The sequence below is a fragment of the Primulina huaijiensis genome, chromosome 12 (assembly GCF_012295235.1).
Source record: "Primulina huaijiensis isolate GDHJ02 chromosome 12, ASM1229523v2, whole genome shotgun sequence".
Taxonomy (NCBI): domain Eukaryota; kingdom Viridiplantae; phylum Streptophyta; class Magnoliopsida; order Lamiales; family Gesneriaceae; genus Primulina; species Primulina huaijiensis.
This window is the reverse complement of record NC_133317.1, coordinates 3580788-3597499: the sequence shown is the minus strand read 5'-3', so window position 1 is coordinate 3597499 and position 16712 is coordinate 3580788. Positions and strand designations below refer to the sequence as shown.

At 33.1% G+C, this 16712-nt stretch overlaps 3 protein-coding genes across 8 annotated transcripts; all 3 read right to left on the bottom strand.

Moving 5' to 3' along the window:
- Nucleotides 1-722: 722 nt before the first annotated feature.
- LOC140989527 (uncharacterized) lies at nucleotides 723-3774 on the bottom strand. Of its 6 annotated transcripts, none has more exons than XM_073458745.1 (4): nucleotides 3680-3774; nucleotides 1667-2203; nucleotides 1332-1557; nucleotides 723-1243 (listed from the first exon to the last, which is right to left on the bottom strand). In XM_073458745.1, exons 2-4 carry the CDS (start codon nucleotides 2189-2191, stop codon nucleotides 807-809), a joined length of 1188 nt encoding a protein of 395 aa, XP_073314846.1. In that variant the 5' UTR covers nucleotides 2192-2203; nucleotides 3680-3774; the 3' UTR covers nucleotides 723-806. The 6 variants fall into 6 exon arrangements, with proteins under 6 accessions (XP_073314846.1, XP_073314849.1, XP_073314848.1 ...); XM_073458748.1 differs by having other exon boundaries at nucleotides 1476-1557; XM_073458747.1 differs by having other exon boundaries at nucleotides 1667-2157; nucleotides 3680-3760.
- A 2341-nt stretch (nucleotides 3775-6115) lies between these two features.
- LOC140990517 (probable ADP-ribosylation factor GTPase-activating protein AGD8) lies at nucleotides 6116-10578 on the bottom strand. Its single transcript, XM_073460243.1, has 7 exons — nucleotides 10333-10578; nucleotides 10058-10176; nucleotides 8547-9015; nucleotides 8144-8413; nucleotides 7625-7750; nucleotides 7084-7182; nucleotides 6116-6588 (listed from the first exon to the last, which is right to left on the bottom strand). Exons 1-7 carry the CDS (start codon nucleotides 10399-10401, stop codon nucleotides 6481-6483), a joined length of 1260 nt encoding a protein of 419 aa, XP_073316344.1. The 5' UTR covers nucleotides 10402-10578; the 3' UTR covers nucleotides 6116-6480.
- Nucleotides 10579-13951: 3373 nt separating this feature from the next.
- Nucleotides 13952-14545, bottom strand: LOC140990121 (uncharacterized). Its single transcript, XM_073459703.1, has one exon. It carries the CDS (start codon nucleotides 14543-14545, stop codon nucleotides 13952-13954), a length of 594 nt encoding a protein of 197 aa, XP_073315804.1.
- Between the last annotated feature and the right edge of the window lie 2167 nt (nucleotides 14546-16712).

The window sequence follows — 16712 nt, the reverse complement described above, 5'->3', positions numbered from 1 at the left end:
CATAGTTCTTTTATCCTTACCAGTACCATGCATACACATCTCCTCCTCCACCACCCTCTGCCCCTCCTCAGCCGAACCTAGAGACCTTTGGGAGTTTCCAAAATGGTTCATTTAGTGACCTCCATCAGCAGTCATCTGGGAGGTTACAAATTATTCCCGCTATTAACCAAACAAACAACCATGTAAAATAATACCTTAATCATTGATTCCCATGCCTCGTTTGTAGCTTCAACCATTTTGTCTGTCTCATTCCAACCGATCCCACTTTTGCTTAAGATTGTCACCAAAGAACCATGTGTTTTCTTCCACACATGGATTTTTGAATTAATATGTGGATTGCCACGTAAGTCAGTATCTGGGAACATTTTCTTCATCGCATCTTCTAAAAATGTTAAGTACCCACATTTAAATCCATTCTCACTTTTCCATCCACAGTTGATAGCGTCTTTCAATGCTTGAATAAGAACTTCTTCCTCACGTGTACTCCAAGTACGTCGAGTCTTCTCTATTTTCTTGCCTTTGTCACCAGAATTTGCGGAGCTTGCCCTAGACTCCATAGATTATATTTCTGAAAAACACTAAATAAATTATGCTAATTTAATTAGTGAACAATATGCAATATTATATGATAAATACAACTAACACAATATAATAACACAACTTGGATATATAACATTCATTGCAACATAATATGCACTAGTGTATCTAAATCGAATTGAACGTAAATACCAATGTAAGTGGTTAATACATGTTTCGGAAATGAAACTGTGTTTAAAACTTAATCACAACTACTGTGATAATGTCTACTAGTTGTGATACATGGACATTGCTAAGTTCTCTCTCCATATATCCCACATTTCAGATGACTCAAAATTTTCAATGAAATCATCTTCATTTTCATGGATCGGGCTATCTGTCTCCTCTTCAACTTCCTCAATAGGATCGTTAGGCATTTGAGATCGGATGAAGTTGTGTAACAAAATGCAAGCCAATATGATCTTATTCTGCACTTCCAAAGGGTAAAACGAGGGACTTCGAAGGATTGCCCATCTCTTTTTTAGTAAACCAAATGCTCTTTCAATCACATTACGAGCTTGAGCATGTCTCCAATTGAAAAGCTCTTTGTAATTTTGTGGGCCAGTTGAACGATTTCCCCAAGCATCCCTATGATATCGTACTCTTCTGTAAGGAGTCAAAAATCCATCCAAATTTGCATATCCATTGTCACACAAGTAATAACACCCTGTTGTTATGATTACATGGTAAGTAAGCAACATAAATTGATTTTATAATATATTGAAACAACATAAATATGTTAATGTTCATATGACCTCTCTGAATTTTTAGACCACCATCACGATTCACTGCATCACGGATGACTCTAGCATCTGCCGCCGATCCCTCCCACCCAGTAAGTGCATAAATGAAGTTCATATCACGGTTGCAAACCCCCAATACATTTACCGAAATAGTACCTTTTCTAGTTCTGTATTTTGGTTTCTCCGAGGTAGGAACATGTACGCTAACATATGTACCGTCCAATGCACCAAGACAACCCTGCAAAATTTATCATACACAATAATGTTACATGTCATTGAATAATGGTATGTGCAAAATAAAAAACGGAACAAGTGTTAACGAATATTAACAAGTATTTGTACATTACCTTAAACCATTTCCAAGTTTCATTAGTGCAATTGTCGTCGACGGGAATAGGCTTAGCAAGTAGTATCGGATGTAACTTAAGAATTGATCGCAAAACTTCATGGAAATGAATGCTGATTGTGTGGCCACTACGCATGAAATCGTGACCAGTAATTCGGTTTTTCTTATGATGGGCCAAGATAGACAAAAACATTGCAACTTTCTCCTGAATCCGGACATATCTAGATTCTACCAGTCCTCCAACAGTAGTTAGCAAATAACACAAGTGTGCAAACGCATTTCGATTCATCCTCAAATTGACCACACATTGAACATCTCCTATTTCAATAATTCGATACAAGTGGCTCATTTGCGCATTAATTCTTCGTGTTATATTGTATGAGGCTGGTGCTCTACTCTCCAAACGTCGTCGTTTGACAACTAACTTCTTGTATTGTAATGTTAAAAGACATAACATCACAAAAGATCGAAACATTATTTGGTGCAGCAACACTAAAAGTAGAATTTGTCGACGTTTATTGTCCATATTTCTGAGATTCTAAGAAAATTATGATCAAATAAATCATCGGATTTTTACCAACACAATAAACAGAGATGAATGATTTCATGGAATCAAAGAGTAATCATATATTCACATGCCTCTGTATTTTGCAATAAAAAGAACAGATTTTTGAACAGAGCTTGGAAAATATCTATGTACTAGTTTATTCTTGCATTCGAGTAATAATATAAAGTATAAAAAGAATGATCTTTCTTGGATTTATTTTCTCTGGGTTGGATGGATGGGATGAAATGCTGCTAGAGATAATGGACCTTTGCTAGAAGACATTTCTACCACCACCCTCATCTTGCTTTCAAGATTCTTGTAGCACAGTGACCTTATGAATCATTTTTTTTCCCTCTCATTAGCTGCCTTTCTAGTCTTTTTTTTTTCTCGTAGTGGGAACATTATTTACTGCAGCAATCATTAATCTCCCAAACAAATTATTTGCCTCGGCTGCTGTCTAGAACTCCAAAAGTTGGTTAATTTGGGAATCAAACTAATAAAACCCCGTAATCCTACCTGTTTGATTAGTTATATATTTTTTTTCTCAACAATTTTTATATTAATGCTTCAAAAAATTTGGAAATGTTAGTTTAATGTTCTGTGCTAATGCCATTTTCACAATCAATGTAGCGGGAGGGCACAAAACAGACAATCAAATACTTGAAACTCACAAGTTTTATTATGAAGGAGAACATCACATCACAGTCACGTGAGGAATGGTTGACAACACACGTAGAGAAACAAGGAAACAACCATTGAGAGAAACATGATCAGTTTTAACACCGAGAAAGGAAAACCAAGAACATAACAAGGCATTCAAAAATTATGTTTTACTTATTTATTATGAATAAAGTCACAAATTACAGCCTTTCAAGTTAATTTGAGTTCTATGCTTCTCGTGACAAGTCGATTTTGGCAATGGTAATGCAGCAACGAATATATTACATCTAACATTTTACTCTATAAAAATAAAAAATCGAGGGCTACCGCATCCACTGCCCTCCTATGGCTCCGTCTCTGCTTTTATATATAATGTTACAACATGAATATCGCGGAACATTGAAAAACGAATCAATGATGTTAACTGATACATCTTTGTATTTGTATTAGTCAATGATATGTGTTCTACGGTGTGCGTTTGTTTGTGTGTTGTTGAAAGCTAGGAGGAACAAAAATTGAAAGCTGGGCTATTAGAGCAAAAGAATTTAGGCGGCTACTTTCTGAAAACTGCCCACTAACCCATGTACAGCAACGTGAAAACCAAAGGAAAAGCGGGAGATGATGGAACAAAAGGGAGGAAAACATTGGAACACAACACAACTCGATCAATCACAACTCAAGCACACACTTGCAAAATTCTAGCTATCAATTATTACTAACCCCACCGATTATTACGAAGTTACGATGAATAGATTTACGAAGAGCAGTGTTTCTTGCAAAATTCTAGCTATCAATTATATGATTTACCTTCAACAACAATGGATTACGGCTGAGAATGGAGAGTCATCCCTCCGGACCTTCTAATCGCGAGAGCAGATTCGTAGATCTGTCGATTCTTCTGTGGGTAAAATAGTAATTAATGTGATATTTTAAGCATTGGATTGTCAATCCTTTCAAAACTATGGGATTTCTTTTCAAACAAATAAGTTTTTTTAATCATGGACTTCTTTATTAATTGGGCTTTTAAAAAATGAGACAAACATAGGTTTAACAATCAATCCTACACTTATCACTCACATCAAACATAACCTTAAAGGATTACTTGACATACGTATAATGAGACAGTTGTGTTTGCCTTAAAGTTGTGAAAAGACATATTTTTATTTTTACTAAGAATAGGAGTTTGAAGAATACTTTTTACTAAGCACACCGTTAAAAAGTAAGCATTCGTAAAGGAAAAATAGTTTAATGATTGTGTTGGAATTATAAATAAAATATTTCGGGTAAAAAAGGAAAATGACGGGGAAAAAAGTGGATATTCGCATGTTAGGACAAAATAGATGACGGCTGAGATTTTAACAAATGGCATGGACGTGTAATTGAGCTGTGGAGAGTATCAGGAAACAACCGCCTGATAGATCACACAAAAGAGTAATGTTACACATGTATGATTAAATTTATTTTATATAAAAATTTATTTATCAAAATCTCATGAAATAATAATAAAAGCTCACTATATAATTGTTATAAAATATCGTTGTATTTTGATTATATTTTTAGCATTATTCTTGTCAAAGTTGAGGCATCTATCAGTCAAATACAAAATCAAGCAAACATTTTGCAATATTCTAGCTTTCGGTTTTCAGCGTCATTGTTCGTAGATTTTCTAGTTTATTCCAATTTTATCATTCGATTTTGTAAAACGATGTTTATTTCAATTTTTAGGGGGCATGGTGAAGAAATTTTTTTTTCTTTCTCAGTAAATTCATTTGTTTTAGTCGCATTAAGCCGAAGAGAATATAATTAATGTTCGAATTAAGATCCATATTCATCAGGTTTCAGAAGTTGTGTTTTTAACATTCAAATTCGTATCTTGCGTGTGTGGTATTAGGGAGGACTCAGCTCGGGACTCGTTTCTTGACCTTCTTCCCCAATCTCCGTTCCGATAAAAATCAAAATTCTTTTTTCCTTGATCACGTATCCGATAATATCTGAACCCGAAAGTTCGGAATCCCCTCGAATAGAGAGAGAATATCGCGATATACATAGGTGATAACAACATTGTAGTCTTTTTACTCTTCTAAGTTTAAAATGAAGGGAGAAAATAACGATAAATTTTCTTTTATTTTGTATAAAACTATTTGAATTATAATATTTATCTATGTTATTCTTCGATGAATTAGTTAATCACTTAATTTAAACATAAACTCGATATGCTGATCAATTAAATTCACAGGCCTTCCCTGCTACACACAAACACAAATATATATATAAATATTTGTTTTCAAAATATTAGTCTTTTGTGTTCTCTCTCTCAATATTTTCAGGTAATGCCTGAGATCAGAACTGAAATGGGGCATCCTTTGAGACTAGTTGTAGAGCTAATTAGCAAAAATGGTCTTACTTTGGTTGTATTTGATAGGTATATATGTGAATATGTGATGATAAAAAATCCCATGTCATTAAATATTGCATATCTACATAACTAGGAATGTAACTAAAATATTTCCACAGAAAATTAATTTTGACTAAATGTTAAGGAAATTAAATGGTGTGCATAAAAATATTGATATTTAGGGCAAATTACTTGCAAACCCATTAAAAACATCTTTATCCTAGAAACCAACCAATTTTTTTCCTGGCTTAAAAACCCATTGTTCAATTTAAAAACAAAAACAAAAATTTGCTGAGTTTCAAATCCCTATCCATCAAAAGAGCTTGAAATTGATTTTTCCGAATATATTGTTCGTATCTTTTTTCTATAAAAACAGGTATCATGATAGGAAGAACATAGAATACTGTGCAAGATAAGTTCTTTGCAACTTGGTGGTGGTGAATGACAATGGAAGTGTTGATCTCATCAAGAAACACAAGCCTGTGGATAGCCAAGTACAAAGTAGTCCAGCCAATTAATTCACATCTTATGCTGTACTTTGTGTCCAAAATAATACTTAAAAAGGGGTAAAATTAGTAATCATTTCCGTACATTCTTCTATCCAATAAAAAAATTATTAAAAACTTATTTTATTCAATCTGTTAACATTTATAACTATCATATCTCATATTTTTTTTAAAAAAATTCTAAAAATAACTAAATAGTTTCTTTATATTGAGTAGAACATAAATTATTTGTAATTCTTTTTTCCATAATGAATAACTTAAATATTATATATATAAACATTAATTAGGGCAAAAATTCATGCACGCGATTCTTGCAATTCGTGCGGATGCATATAAATGCCATTTCAAACGGAAAGAAGTTCATCAAATTTCCACTAAATCCAGTACAGAAATACAAATCAAATCCCTCAATAGATAGTCTAGAAATGTCACAATTTACAACAAAAAAACCAAAGAAACAATATATATAGCTAGCTGATTTTTTTTCCGCAAAATTTGTAGTGCGAGTCCCGAAGGATCCAAAACGATTTCTGGGAACCAGCCAGCAAAAGAACACGAGCATACACGTATAAATTTAATGCCTAGGCATTCAAGACCTTATCTTGTCTGTCTGAAAGAACTTTTCGAACAAATGTCCGCACAAACTTCATGAAAACATTTAAAATTACAGGTGATGAACTTGTCTTTAAAATACCTTATGCGTATTCTTACAAGACCCGGTCTTGAAAATCTGTTAAAAATGTGGATGCCAAGGTGCTGATTTTCTTACCGGTTTCTCCTGCAATGCTCTTTAGAGAGACAATATCTTGTTGTGCCTGAAAACCAATAAAACCATGGAAGATATATATAAGAATGGCGAAGAAACTGGAAACCATGAGGATAAAATTACCAAGGATGTAAATCAGATATATATAACATGGGTGTTAAAAACCACCTTTCCCTAATGATTGAGCTCTTAGGTGATTGCCATACAAAGTTATATTTACACTTTTAACACACCATCTCACCATGAATTAATAAATATTTCGAATTTATGTCCACATACGCATTAGTCGGATATATAAAAACTAAAGGATACTGAAATACAAAGTCTTCTCGTGCACCAGGTTTTGGACCCATGGTGATGCCATGCTAGAAACCACTCGTCCCAAAAACTCGAATTCATGAGGTATCCCAATAGAATTCATCTTTACAAAGGAATGAAAGCCATACGAAGAAATAATTTTGAAGCTAAACTAAGGAGAAGAGAAAAATATATGAAGTCGAATATTAGGAATATGTGTACAATTGGATATGTTGCTGATGTATACCTGGAAAGATAGCCGGTTGATAAGATCAGATGCAGTAAGATCCAGAGAATCACTTGTATCGTGACCAAAGAAATCAGCACTAGAGATTGACGATGAACCCTGCAGTGCATCAAACAAATAGTTTTAAATTCTGTAAATATCTTAATTTCAAATCTTTCCAGCATTTTATGCGACATACTGAGTCATATCAATTGAATCCAAGCAGTTACAATAAAATTCAGAATATATTTTTTTATTCTCGAAGCTGGACGTCCATTAGTATGTAAAAATATAATCATATACACATGACATGCATTTATCAAGATAATCAAGAAATGTAGAACCACAGTGGACAAATTGATGACCATTTTGTCCATTCAATGCTCCAACAAAAATTAAAGACCAGCTTTCACATAGAAATAGCAAAATGCACTGAGAAGCCTAGACAATAGAGCTTGGGAAGCAAATTGCAATAATACAATGATCCCCCACGGCGACCCAAATATAGAGAGAGAATTGAAAAACCGATTGAAATATGGAAAACAGGATAAATGTTACATACAGAGAACTTCTGCAGCGAAATTGAAGATTCCAGATCTTTGTCTTTGTTTTGAACACCAAAAAACTGAGCGGATGATATAGATTTTGCATTGGAAAACTTCTTCCGTGCTTCGTCCGTTTCCTCAACCTGATATGGATACAAGTGCAAGAGTAATAGTCATGAAAATATTTAATCAATCCTTGGAAGAAAAATAAAACAATCTTATCAGTTGGCCATTATAAAAAGCTTCTTTAATATGCATGGAGCCACATTTTACTCTTTAATTTAAGGAATTACAAGCAGGTTTGTTCCATTCAGCAATCACATCTTTTTCTATAATTTTAGCAAGAACTAAAAAATCTTACTCCAATAAACAGAATTGAACATATTTCGTCAAATTGGTATTGAACTTTATACGTTTCCCAATAAGCAGAATATGCACTTCATGATATGAAGAGATACTCAACTAGAGTTATTCAAACTTGTCTCCGAAATCAAGAAAATATTGATTCTCTCAATTGCCAATGATAATATTCTTACCTGAACTTTTGATGAGTTTGTGGTACCCTTCTTAGGAAGGCCACTTTCCATCCCATATTCAGCGAAAAAGTTGGAGGATTTTGGTGGAGTTACATGATTAATAACACGAGCACCTCCAGAACCAATGTCTGTAGGCTGGTCACTGTCTGTAAACTCAAACCGAGATGCAAATGATGATCCAACTATGGGGGTGTTACTATTCGACGAAGCAGCAGAAGAAATGAGCACAGGTGGTTCTTCTGGCTTCTGCTCATAAAGGCTATCACTGGGCTAAAAACATATAAAAAGTAGTTGATTATTCAGTAGACAGAACATATAATTATGATGGATAAGTACAGAATATTCAACCATGAAATACCAAAAATTTCAAGAAATTCCATTAACAACAGAAAGATATATTTACCTTGGTAGTAAGCTTTCGTGCACCTAGACCCCCTGTCTTTCCAGGTGGTCTCTTTGCACCAAGAGGCTTCTTAATTGCCACCATAGAAACAGTTTGAGAGGCTCTTGGAGAGGTATAAACATCCGAAGTACCATTTTTTAGTGCAGAATTATCCTTTGTAGAATCGTCTACAGTGATTCCTTTTGGGACTTTATGTATGTCATTGTTAAAATCTGAAAATTTATCAGGAGGCCTTGATGGCTGAGAAGCTATGGGTGATGTAGGTAAACCAGCCTCCTCGGCATTGCTTTTAGCAAGTTCTTTTGCAAGTAATTGCCGATATAATTCGGCAGCCTTTGAGGTATATTTGGCCTCTACCTTGCCTCCATCTGTCCATCCGTGCTGATTGAAGAAAACTTGAGCGCGATTATTTCCGCCAAAGCACATCAACTTCAACTGGTCAGGAGTCCAAGAATCCAAATTTGTTGATCTGCAATTTAAAAAATTGGCTTCCATAGAGCTACAAAAGAAAACCTCTTTGCAAGATAAACCCAATTTAAGTCCTAGTTAGATAAATGAAATGCATTCCACTCAAGCTCATAGAATACAAGAGAGATATAACACCATTTAAACTCGAAATCTGGAGCTCAATTTCCATGTGTCAAATACCAAGACTATTTTCCTTGCAACATTCAAAGTTGATCATGCTAAGCAGCCTGAAGATTCACAAGGTAAAGGAGTGTAGCCGAGAAAATATCACAATGCTATTGATTATTGATACATATTCCTCCACTCTTTAACCCCAAATTTTTTTATGTTCTATTTAAAACTTTTCACCTTATCTATCCTTCATATATTAACATTGTCACATTTTTTGTCCATAATCCTGCCTTCTTTTCTTCTTTTCATCTCGGTGAGATGAGCTTATGCTCATAGCATTGCTCTATACCTTCACTAAATTAATGATTTCTACATCTGCTCACAGTGATGTGATGCATGCAACAAAAGGTTCTCAAATGGAATTTAAAAAGGTCCAAGGATATATCAAGCTATTTTAAAATTTGAACTTATTCGAACCTAAAAAGCCTCAAAATTAATGATTAATATGTCATATTTCACGTTATATGCTGAATTAAAGTCCTTGCACTGAATATATTGTAAGCATTGCAATATTTAAAAGAGGTGGGTAATGTTACGATCACATCTCGACAATACAAAAAATATAGAGAAGTTAGTAACTTTGGCATGATCTCCAATCTAAAACTCTAGGCTCGAGGTGACAGCTAGTCCGGATATCTCAATGACCAAATATTTTGAGATAAACTGAAATACAATTTTACATTGAACTATAGTAGTCGGGTATCCTTTCGCGTTTGACTCATTGGCTCTGCGTAACATGCAAACCCCTTAAAAAGTTGGTATGCACCGTTAAATCAATTAACGAATCAAATCGTAAACCGACATAAAAATGAAAACTCAAACAGCAAATCAGGATATCGACAGTCGAAATTCAAATCGGTAAAAAGATCCACCTAACGAAGCTGATGTGCACACCCAGGCTTCGATGAACCGCCGAGCAATCAATACAAAGGAAGATCCCAAACGGGACCGATGCCCAAGTCGGATTCTTCGCTTTGCAATCGAAACACGTCTGAAATTGGATACATCAGCATTGAAACAAATGTCCAACAATAATAAATAAACAAAAAAAAACCGTACAGATCTGAATCAGATCTTGGTATTCCCGGTCAAAAATTGACAAACTAAGAATATTAAAATAAAAATACACCAAGGACCAAGCAATTACCTTATTATCGGACTTCGCCTTGAGTTTGCGAAAAATTTGGTTCTTGTCGTCGTAGTTGTCAAAAGCCATGGTTCACTGGAAAAATTTGCTCGCGTATTGGCAAAACGAAAATTACTGGAATGGATTCACAGAGCGTATGTATTTATGTATTTGTGTGAACGACGATTAGAGGTTCTAAGAGAAAGAGAACCCCGAATGAAACTCGAGGGAGCTGAATCTTGTAGCCGTTAATTCCTCCCGAAATTAATTTTATTTACTTCAAAACCTGCTCAACAAAATATTCTGACAATATTTTTTATTTTACATGCATTATTTCTTATCATATATTTAATATCAATTTATAATCTAGCAATATAATTATGATTAATATTTATATGATCTAAAAAATATTATATTATAATTTTTATATATTAATTAACACATTGAGTTGAAATATTATCATTTTAAATAAAATAATATCGGATCGAAGCTCATATAGAAATTCACTAACGTATTAAAAAAGGTTAGCTCATAGATGACAAATTCAAAGGTATTTTGAACATATACATGAAATTTAAATGTTTTATGATATGAAGAATCAACTGTCTATTTTAATGGATGTGATACGATGAAAGCTAAGGTTTCAGAATGCAGAACCCCATATTTTGCGCAGAGTTCCATTAACCTTTGAACTTTTTGGCATTTGGGATCATTCTTGCCATCCCTTTTCTCTAGAATACAGTCCAAATTCCCCAGATTCATACTCCATACGTTACACCATGTCTTTGAAGACACTACCAGGAAAAATGATAATTGGGATATAATTTTTAAACTATGATACAAGGAATTCAAAAAAGAAAAGAAAAAAGAACTAGCTAGTTAAGATTTCTAGGGAGATACAACATAGCATATGCATACATGGGATGTTGAGCCAGGGCATAATCCCCAGAATAGTAACAGTGCAGCATTCTTTGAGGGTGAAAATCCTGATAACCCATTCGACTGTATCGATTGAAAGTTCCCTTAGAGCATCCATAACTATGAGGATTCGTTTAGGGTTGTCCAACGATCCCGGCCACTCCTCTACAATCACATTTTGTGCCAACTTTGTCTTGGGTATCGAAAAGCAACTACTCGTCTTTCTTTTATCACAGTTTTGTGTTGTCTGGCAAGTGAGAAAAAAATGGAAATTACATATGACGAGGAGGAACAAATGTTAACTCTTTTTTTAAGAAAATGACATCCTATCGATCGAGGTTAAAAAAAAAAAAAAAGAACCCAGGAATGAAGGGGTTTGATGTATGGATATTGAGCTAATTAAATAGGCTCTTAAAATAGTTGGTTAATTTTTTGGAAGGTTTTAAATATAAGAAAGAGCTTCTTGATTTAAGAGGTATTCTACTTAGAATTCTTCGATCTCCATAGACTATGTGCTACAAAACAAATGTGAATAATTCCAATCTCATTCCTTAGCCCTTTGAGACATTGTTAATTTACTCCATCATTACATATGTTTATCAAATCATCTAATTTAACTTAATGTACAATTCCCGATAGATTTAACTCTTCTGACACCAAAATCTTAAATTTAAGATGAGATCTCGAGTTCGAGATTTTGAGAACATTTTTCAAAAATACTATTTCACAACACAACTTCATATTTCACATTTCTCTTTATGTCATATCATATCAATTCAATTTAAAAAATTCATGACTTTCATTTAAATTTTTTTTAAAATATACATACAGACTTCTCTATTTTGTTCTACAGATCACACGCACCATGTTGTGTGTCATGATCCTCGGGTACAAAATTAATAAGCCGCAAATAGAAAATTTAAGTGATGATATACATAATAAATTAAAATTGACACTGTATTAGATAAGATATACAACCTAATTGCGATGTCATTTTGTGCTATGAATTTAAATAGATACATATAATTAAGGGACAATCCATGCATGTGCACAAATCAAGCTTTTTTATGTAGTCCCACATACGCTAAACAAGCCACAAGAAGTACATCGACTAGGTGACCCCATCAATCTTAATGAAATATAATCAAGTATATGTAACCATTATATATATATATATATATCAAACCACCTTAATTATATATTTTCCATTTTACAACCACTTGTTTCTAATCGAAATGAAAATGATATTATTTAGTAACACAGCTCATAAATTCAGTTTCTTGATTTTAAATAATTAAATTAAATCACAGCCAATCAATTTGTCTAATGGCTGAGGATTATATTTGATTTAATTTGAAAATTGGATAAAAGGTTGAGAGTAGATCATCGAACTTCATTATTTGTGCGAGTATGCTAGGGTAAATTATTAGTTTTTGTTTCAAAAAATTAACATTAATTAAATTAGTAGGCATGCATGCAGCCGATTCGATCGAAAAGTGTATAGGACAATGTGATCGAAGCTCTAGTGATTTTGGGATGAAAAATCAAGTATACTTTTAATTTTCTATTTGGACATATAAGTAAAAAATATTAATGTTTTATAAGTGAAAAAAAAAAATTTTAAGTATATATTTGAACAAAAAGTTTATGATTTTTTTAATTCGAATATAAAACAGTGGTGTAAAAACATAATTATTTTAAAACAACTTTTAATAATTTTTATTAAAAAACAAAAAAAAATTCCAACGAAGCCGAATCATTTCTATTAATTTTTGAAAAATAGTTTTGGTGAATAAAAAGTTATCTGTTAATCGAGTCGGAGACCTAATAATAAAGAAGCTCCGTAGAAGAATAAAAATTGGCTTTGGTGAGATAAATAATGGATATCTTTATACCTATAAAATGTGAAAATTTCCCTTTCACCACGAGTCACATAAACAGAATTAAACCTACCTCAGCAAAAAATTTTAAAAAATAAACGTACATTAACTTGCAATTGAGATTCAAATTATAAACATTTTCAGAATTTATGACCGAATCAGGATATTTTCTGGTTTCGATTTTAAAAAAATATCGGAAATCAAGAACTTGCCATATGATTCTGGCTATTATATATAAATAAGTAGGTATTTTATGAGACGATCTCAAAATTTTTTTATATTCATGAGTCAGAGGACGCGATCCATACTCGTAGTGAAAATTAATATTTTTGAGCATAAAACTGATATTTTTCATAGATCGAGTCAAATAAAATATTTAATCGAGATCATGCATCTAACCATAACCAGAGCGGTGTAGAACAACAACGATAAACTTATATCGAAGTTTTAAGAGTGTGCACAGACAACTTAATTACCAAAATTTAAATAAATTGATTTTAATTTCTAGAAAAAAATTAAAAATTCATAATATTTGGATTCCTCGTATCGCTATATCTTCTCCAGCAGTTGAAATCTTTTTGCAAAATAAGGATTAAAAACATTTGGAAACCAACACTAAAATCATATCTAAACAATTTAATTTGGAATTCACCTGGGAATCCAAGTGGAATAAAAAGTTTTAAAAAAATTTCAACAAAAATAATTAAAATAACTATATTAATTTTCTCAGTCTATCTATAATTAATTAATTCTTTCAGCCAGAGATTGTGCCTATTATCAATATTAATTTAATTTTAAATAAAAAATACGAAAAATCACACCCTATGCAAAGCTGATCGATCTTAAACAATAACCTTGGAAGTTTTGGAACTCCGGAAAACCTTCATTGGATTTGGGAAATGCCACAGCTTCCACTTCGCCGGCGAAGAGGTGAGGTCGGATCTCTGTACACCTGGTGCAATCACCGCCTTACTCGTCCCCGAGCTAACTGACCTGGATCTTGTAACCACCTTCGCCAAGTATCTGATTCTGTTGTTTCTATCAATGTTTTCATCATCTCTGCAGGCATGATCGAGTTCGTAGCTCTTCTTCGTCGAGATTTTCCTCAGGAACCACGGCGTACTGATCCGACGGCTATCAGAACGGAGGAAGGGGATCGCGACGGATCTGGACCGTCCGAAGGACGGTTCAGCCTCGGAGAAGTTAGAGGCGTTGCTGAGGTCGACGCCGTTGTTGAAGAACGAGAAGGAGGATGAAGAGGACGAGGATGACGACGTGGTGTTGGAAACACAACCGCATGGACGTACGTTAGCGCAGACGGGGCAGAGGCTGCCAAGGCGGTCGCGGAGGCAGCTGGGGCAGACGCCGTTGCTCCGGCTCTTTGAGGGGTGTTTCGGACATTTCCATGCTACTTCCTCTGCTACATGACACGCCATTCGCTGGCCGATGGACGCTATCCTTGAGTATTAATATAAGACAAAAATTAGTGTGATACGGTCTTACGGGTCGTATTTGTGAGACGGATCTTTTATTTGGGTCATCTATGAAAAAGTATTACTTTTCATGTTAAGAGTATTAATTTATATTGTGAATATANACACACACGATAAATCATATCAAATAACAGTAATAATGTTAAAAAAAATTAAAATCAACAACATAATAATACATTATGATATTACCATAATAGGATAAACAAGATTTCAATTAAATCAAAATGACCGGTATAATCGATTTAGTTCGAAAATTAAATGCAAACATACTACTAGATCGAATTAAAACCGATTATTTTAGCACATCTCTGTTTATTTTAAAAATTGGTCTTAAATTTTAGGAAAAAACATTAAAGATATTATTATTATTTTTAATTAAAACTTGAAAGTACAATTGAACTTTATTTAGAATCTGGATTTGTTCGATTTAACATATATTTTATAAAATAAACAAAATTAAATTGCATAAACTGATTTATATGATTTTTTTTAAAAAAATAGACTTTTGAATTAATTGAACTATATTCTCAAATAAATTCGGTATTGGTTTTTATTTTTAGTTTCGTTTTGTTTCATATAATTTATTATTATTATTATTATTCCTTTTACTATATCAATATGTTCTTAAAAAATCATGTTATACACTTATACTTTAGTAAATTTATTTATTTTGTATTATTTAAGTAAAAAAAGTTTTTTAAAAAAAACCCTGATATTGTCCCATCTAATCAGGTGAAAACGGAACTCATCCAGATCGAGGCCCAATGGGCCACCCGATGTTTGTTTACATTGATGGGCTTATGTACTCAAAGACATATATCCATCCATCTATCTTTTATGAATCAATCTTTTTGAGCGTGGAATCGAAATCTCAACCAAAAACGAGCCGAACCGATCTAAAAAGTTTTTTGCAACACACTTCAGCGGCTGAAATGGTACATCAACCCTCATCTCTGCCATTTCTTGATCAAACCATAACACAAACTCAGCAACGAATAAGGGTCGGGTATCGAGTTAATTCGCCTATATTTGTTCATGTGTTTGACTTGAGCTTATATGTTTAATTAAAGAAAAAAGATGACGAGCTGGCTTGATCTCCAATATAAATCCTCAAAAAAGGAAAGAAAAAAAATCCTAACTCAAAAATTCTTTTTATATCGGGTAAAGGTATGATGCTTGCCTGTATTAAATAGAAAATAGTCTAAGAAAAGATGAGACGTAGCACTGACAAGAACAGTGCCCCACTTGACACTTAAATTTGGGTGATGAATCAATTTTTAATCAAACATTTGTTGCTTTGTGCACATCATTGCATAAGGTATTAAAGGATGAGTATATATGCCTTTGCGTTCTATTATTTGACACTTTAGACAAGCCTTATCAATCATTCAATTCTATTGTTCTTTTTTGGCAAATGATATATATATATATATACGATTAATGTATTGAAGAATAATGTAGAATACCTTTAATCAATTAAAATTTCTCGTATCTGTGTGGAAACATCCGTTGGAATTATAGTGAGTTGGCTTATTTGTTTTATGTCTATATTCTGAAACATTATCTATAAAAGTATTTAATTATTTTAATGTTATGTTCACCCTTCATGATCAATATTTTGCTGTCTCTCTTTTTTAGATTCTCGAAAATCGATAGATGACTCTTCTCTATTCTTTTTAAGACAGAGATATCAATTCAAGTGGATTAAATAAATATAGATTGACATATTATAATACTAAAAAACTGTTCAATTCGAACCCGATCCGAACATAAACCAAACCAATCTAATATGAAATGAAAACCACCAACGCAAACTGATTTTTTCGGATGAAACCGGGTCTTTTCTTGTGACACTACCACTGTTCCAAGATTCCAACAGACAGGGACGGATTTAGAGGAGCCAGTGGCGGCGCCGCCCCTTTCAATTGTTTCAAAGGTTATTTGTGTGTGTGTGTATTATGATTAAGTAAATAAATAATAATAAAATTTTAAAATAAAAGCTTTGACACAATTTAGCCCTTAATTTGTAGTTTTCAAATTTATAAATCCCTTCAATGATATTTTTAAAACATGAGTCTAATTATATATGTGACATTGATGCATGTTTATC

Coding starts and splice junctions, on each gene's coding strand:
- LOC140990121 (XM_073459703.1), bottom strand. CDS start 14,545: ATGGCGTGTCATGTAGCAGAGGAAGTAGCATGGAAATGTCCGAAACAC.
- LOC140990517 (XM_073460243.1), bottom strand. CDS start 10,401: ATGGCTTTTGACAACTACGACGACAAGAACCAAATTTTTCGCAAACTC. Junction 7,183..7,624: donor TTTCGCTGCAGAAGTTCTCT/GTATGTAACATT, acceptor GATGCACTGCAG/GGTTCATCGTCAATCTCTAG. Junction 6,589..7,083: donor TCAACCGGCTATCTTTCCAG/GTATACATCAGC, acceptor ATTGGTTTTCAG/GCACAACAAGATATTGTCTC.
- LOC140989527 (XM_073458745.1), bottom strand. CDS start 2,191: ATGGACAATAAACGTCGACAAATTCTACTTTTAGTGTTGCTGCACCAA. Junction 1,558..1,666: donor AAACTTGGAAATGGTTTAAG/GTAATGTACAAA, acceptor TAAATTTTGCAG/GGTTGTCTTGGTGCATTGGA. Junction 1,244..1,331: donor TGGTCTAAAAATTCAGAGAG/GTCATATGAACA, acceptor TCATAACAACAG/GGTGTTATTACTTGTGTGAC.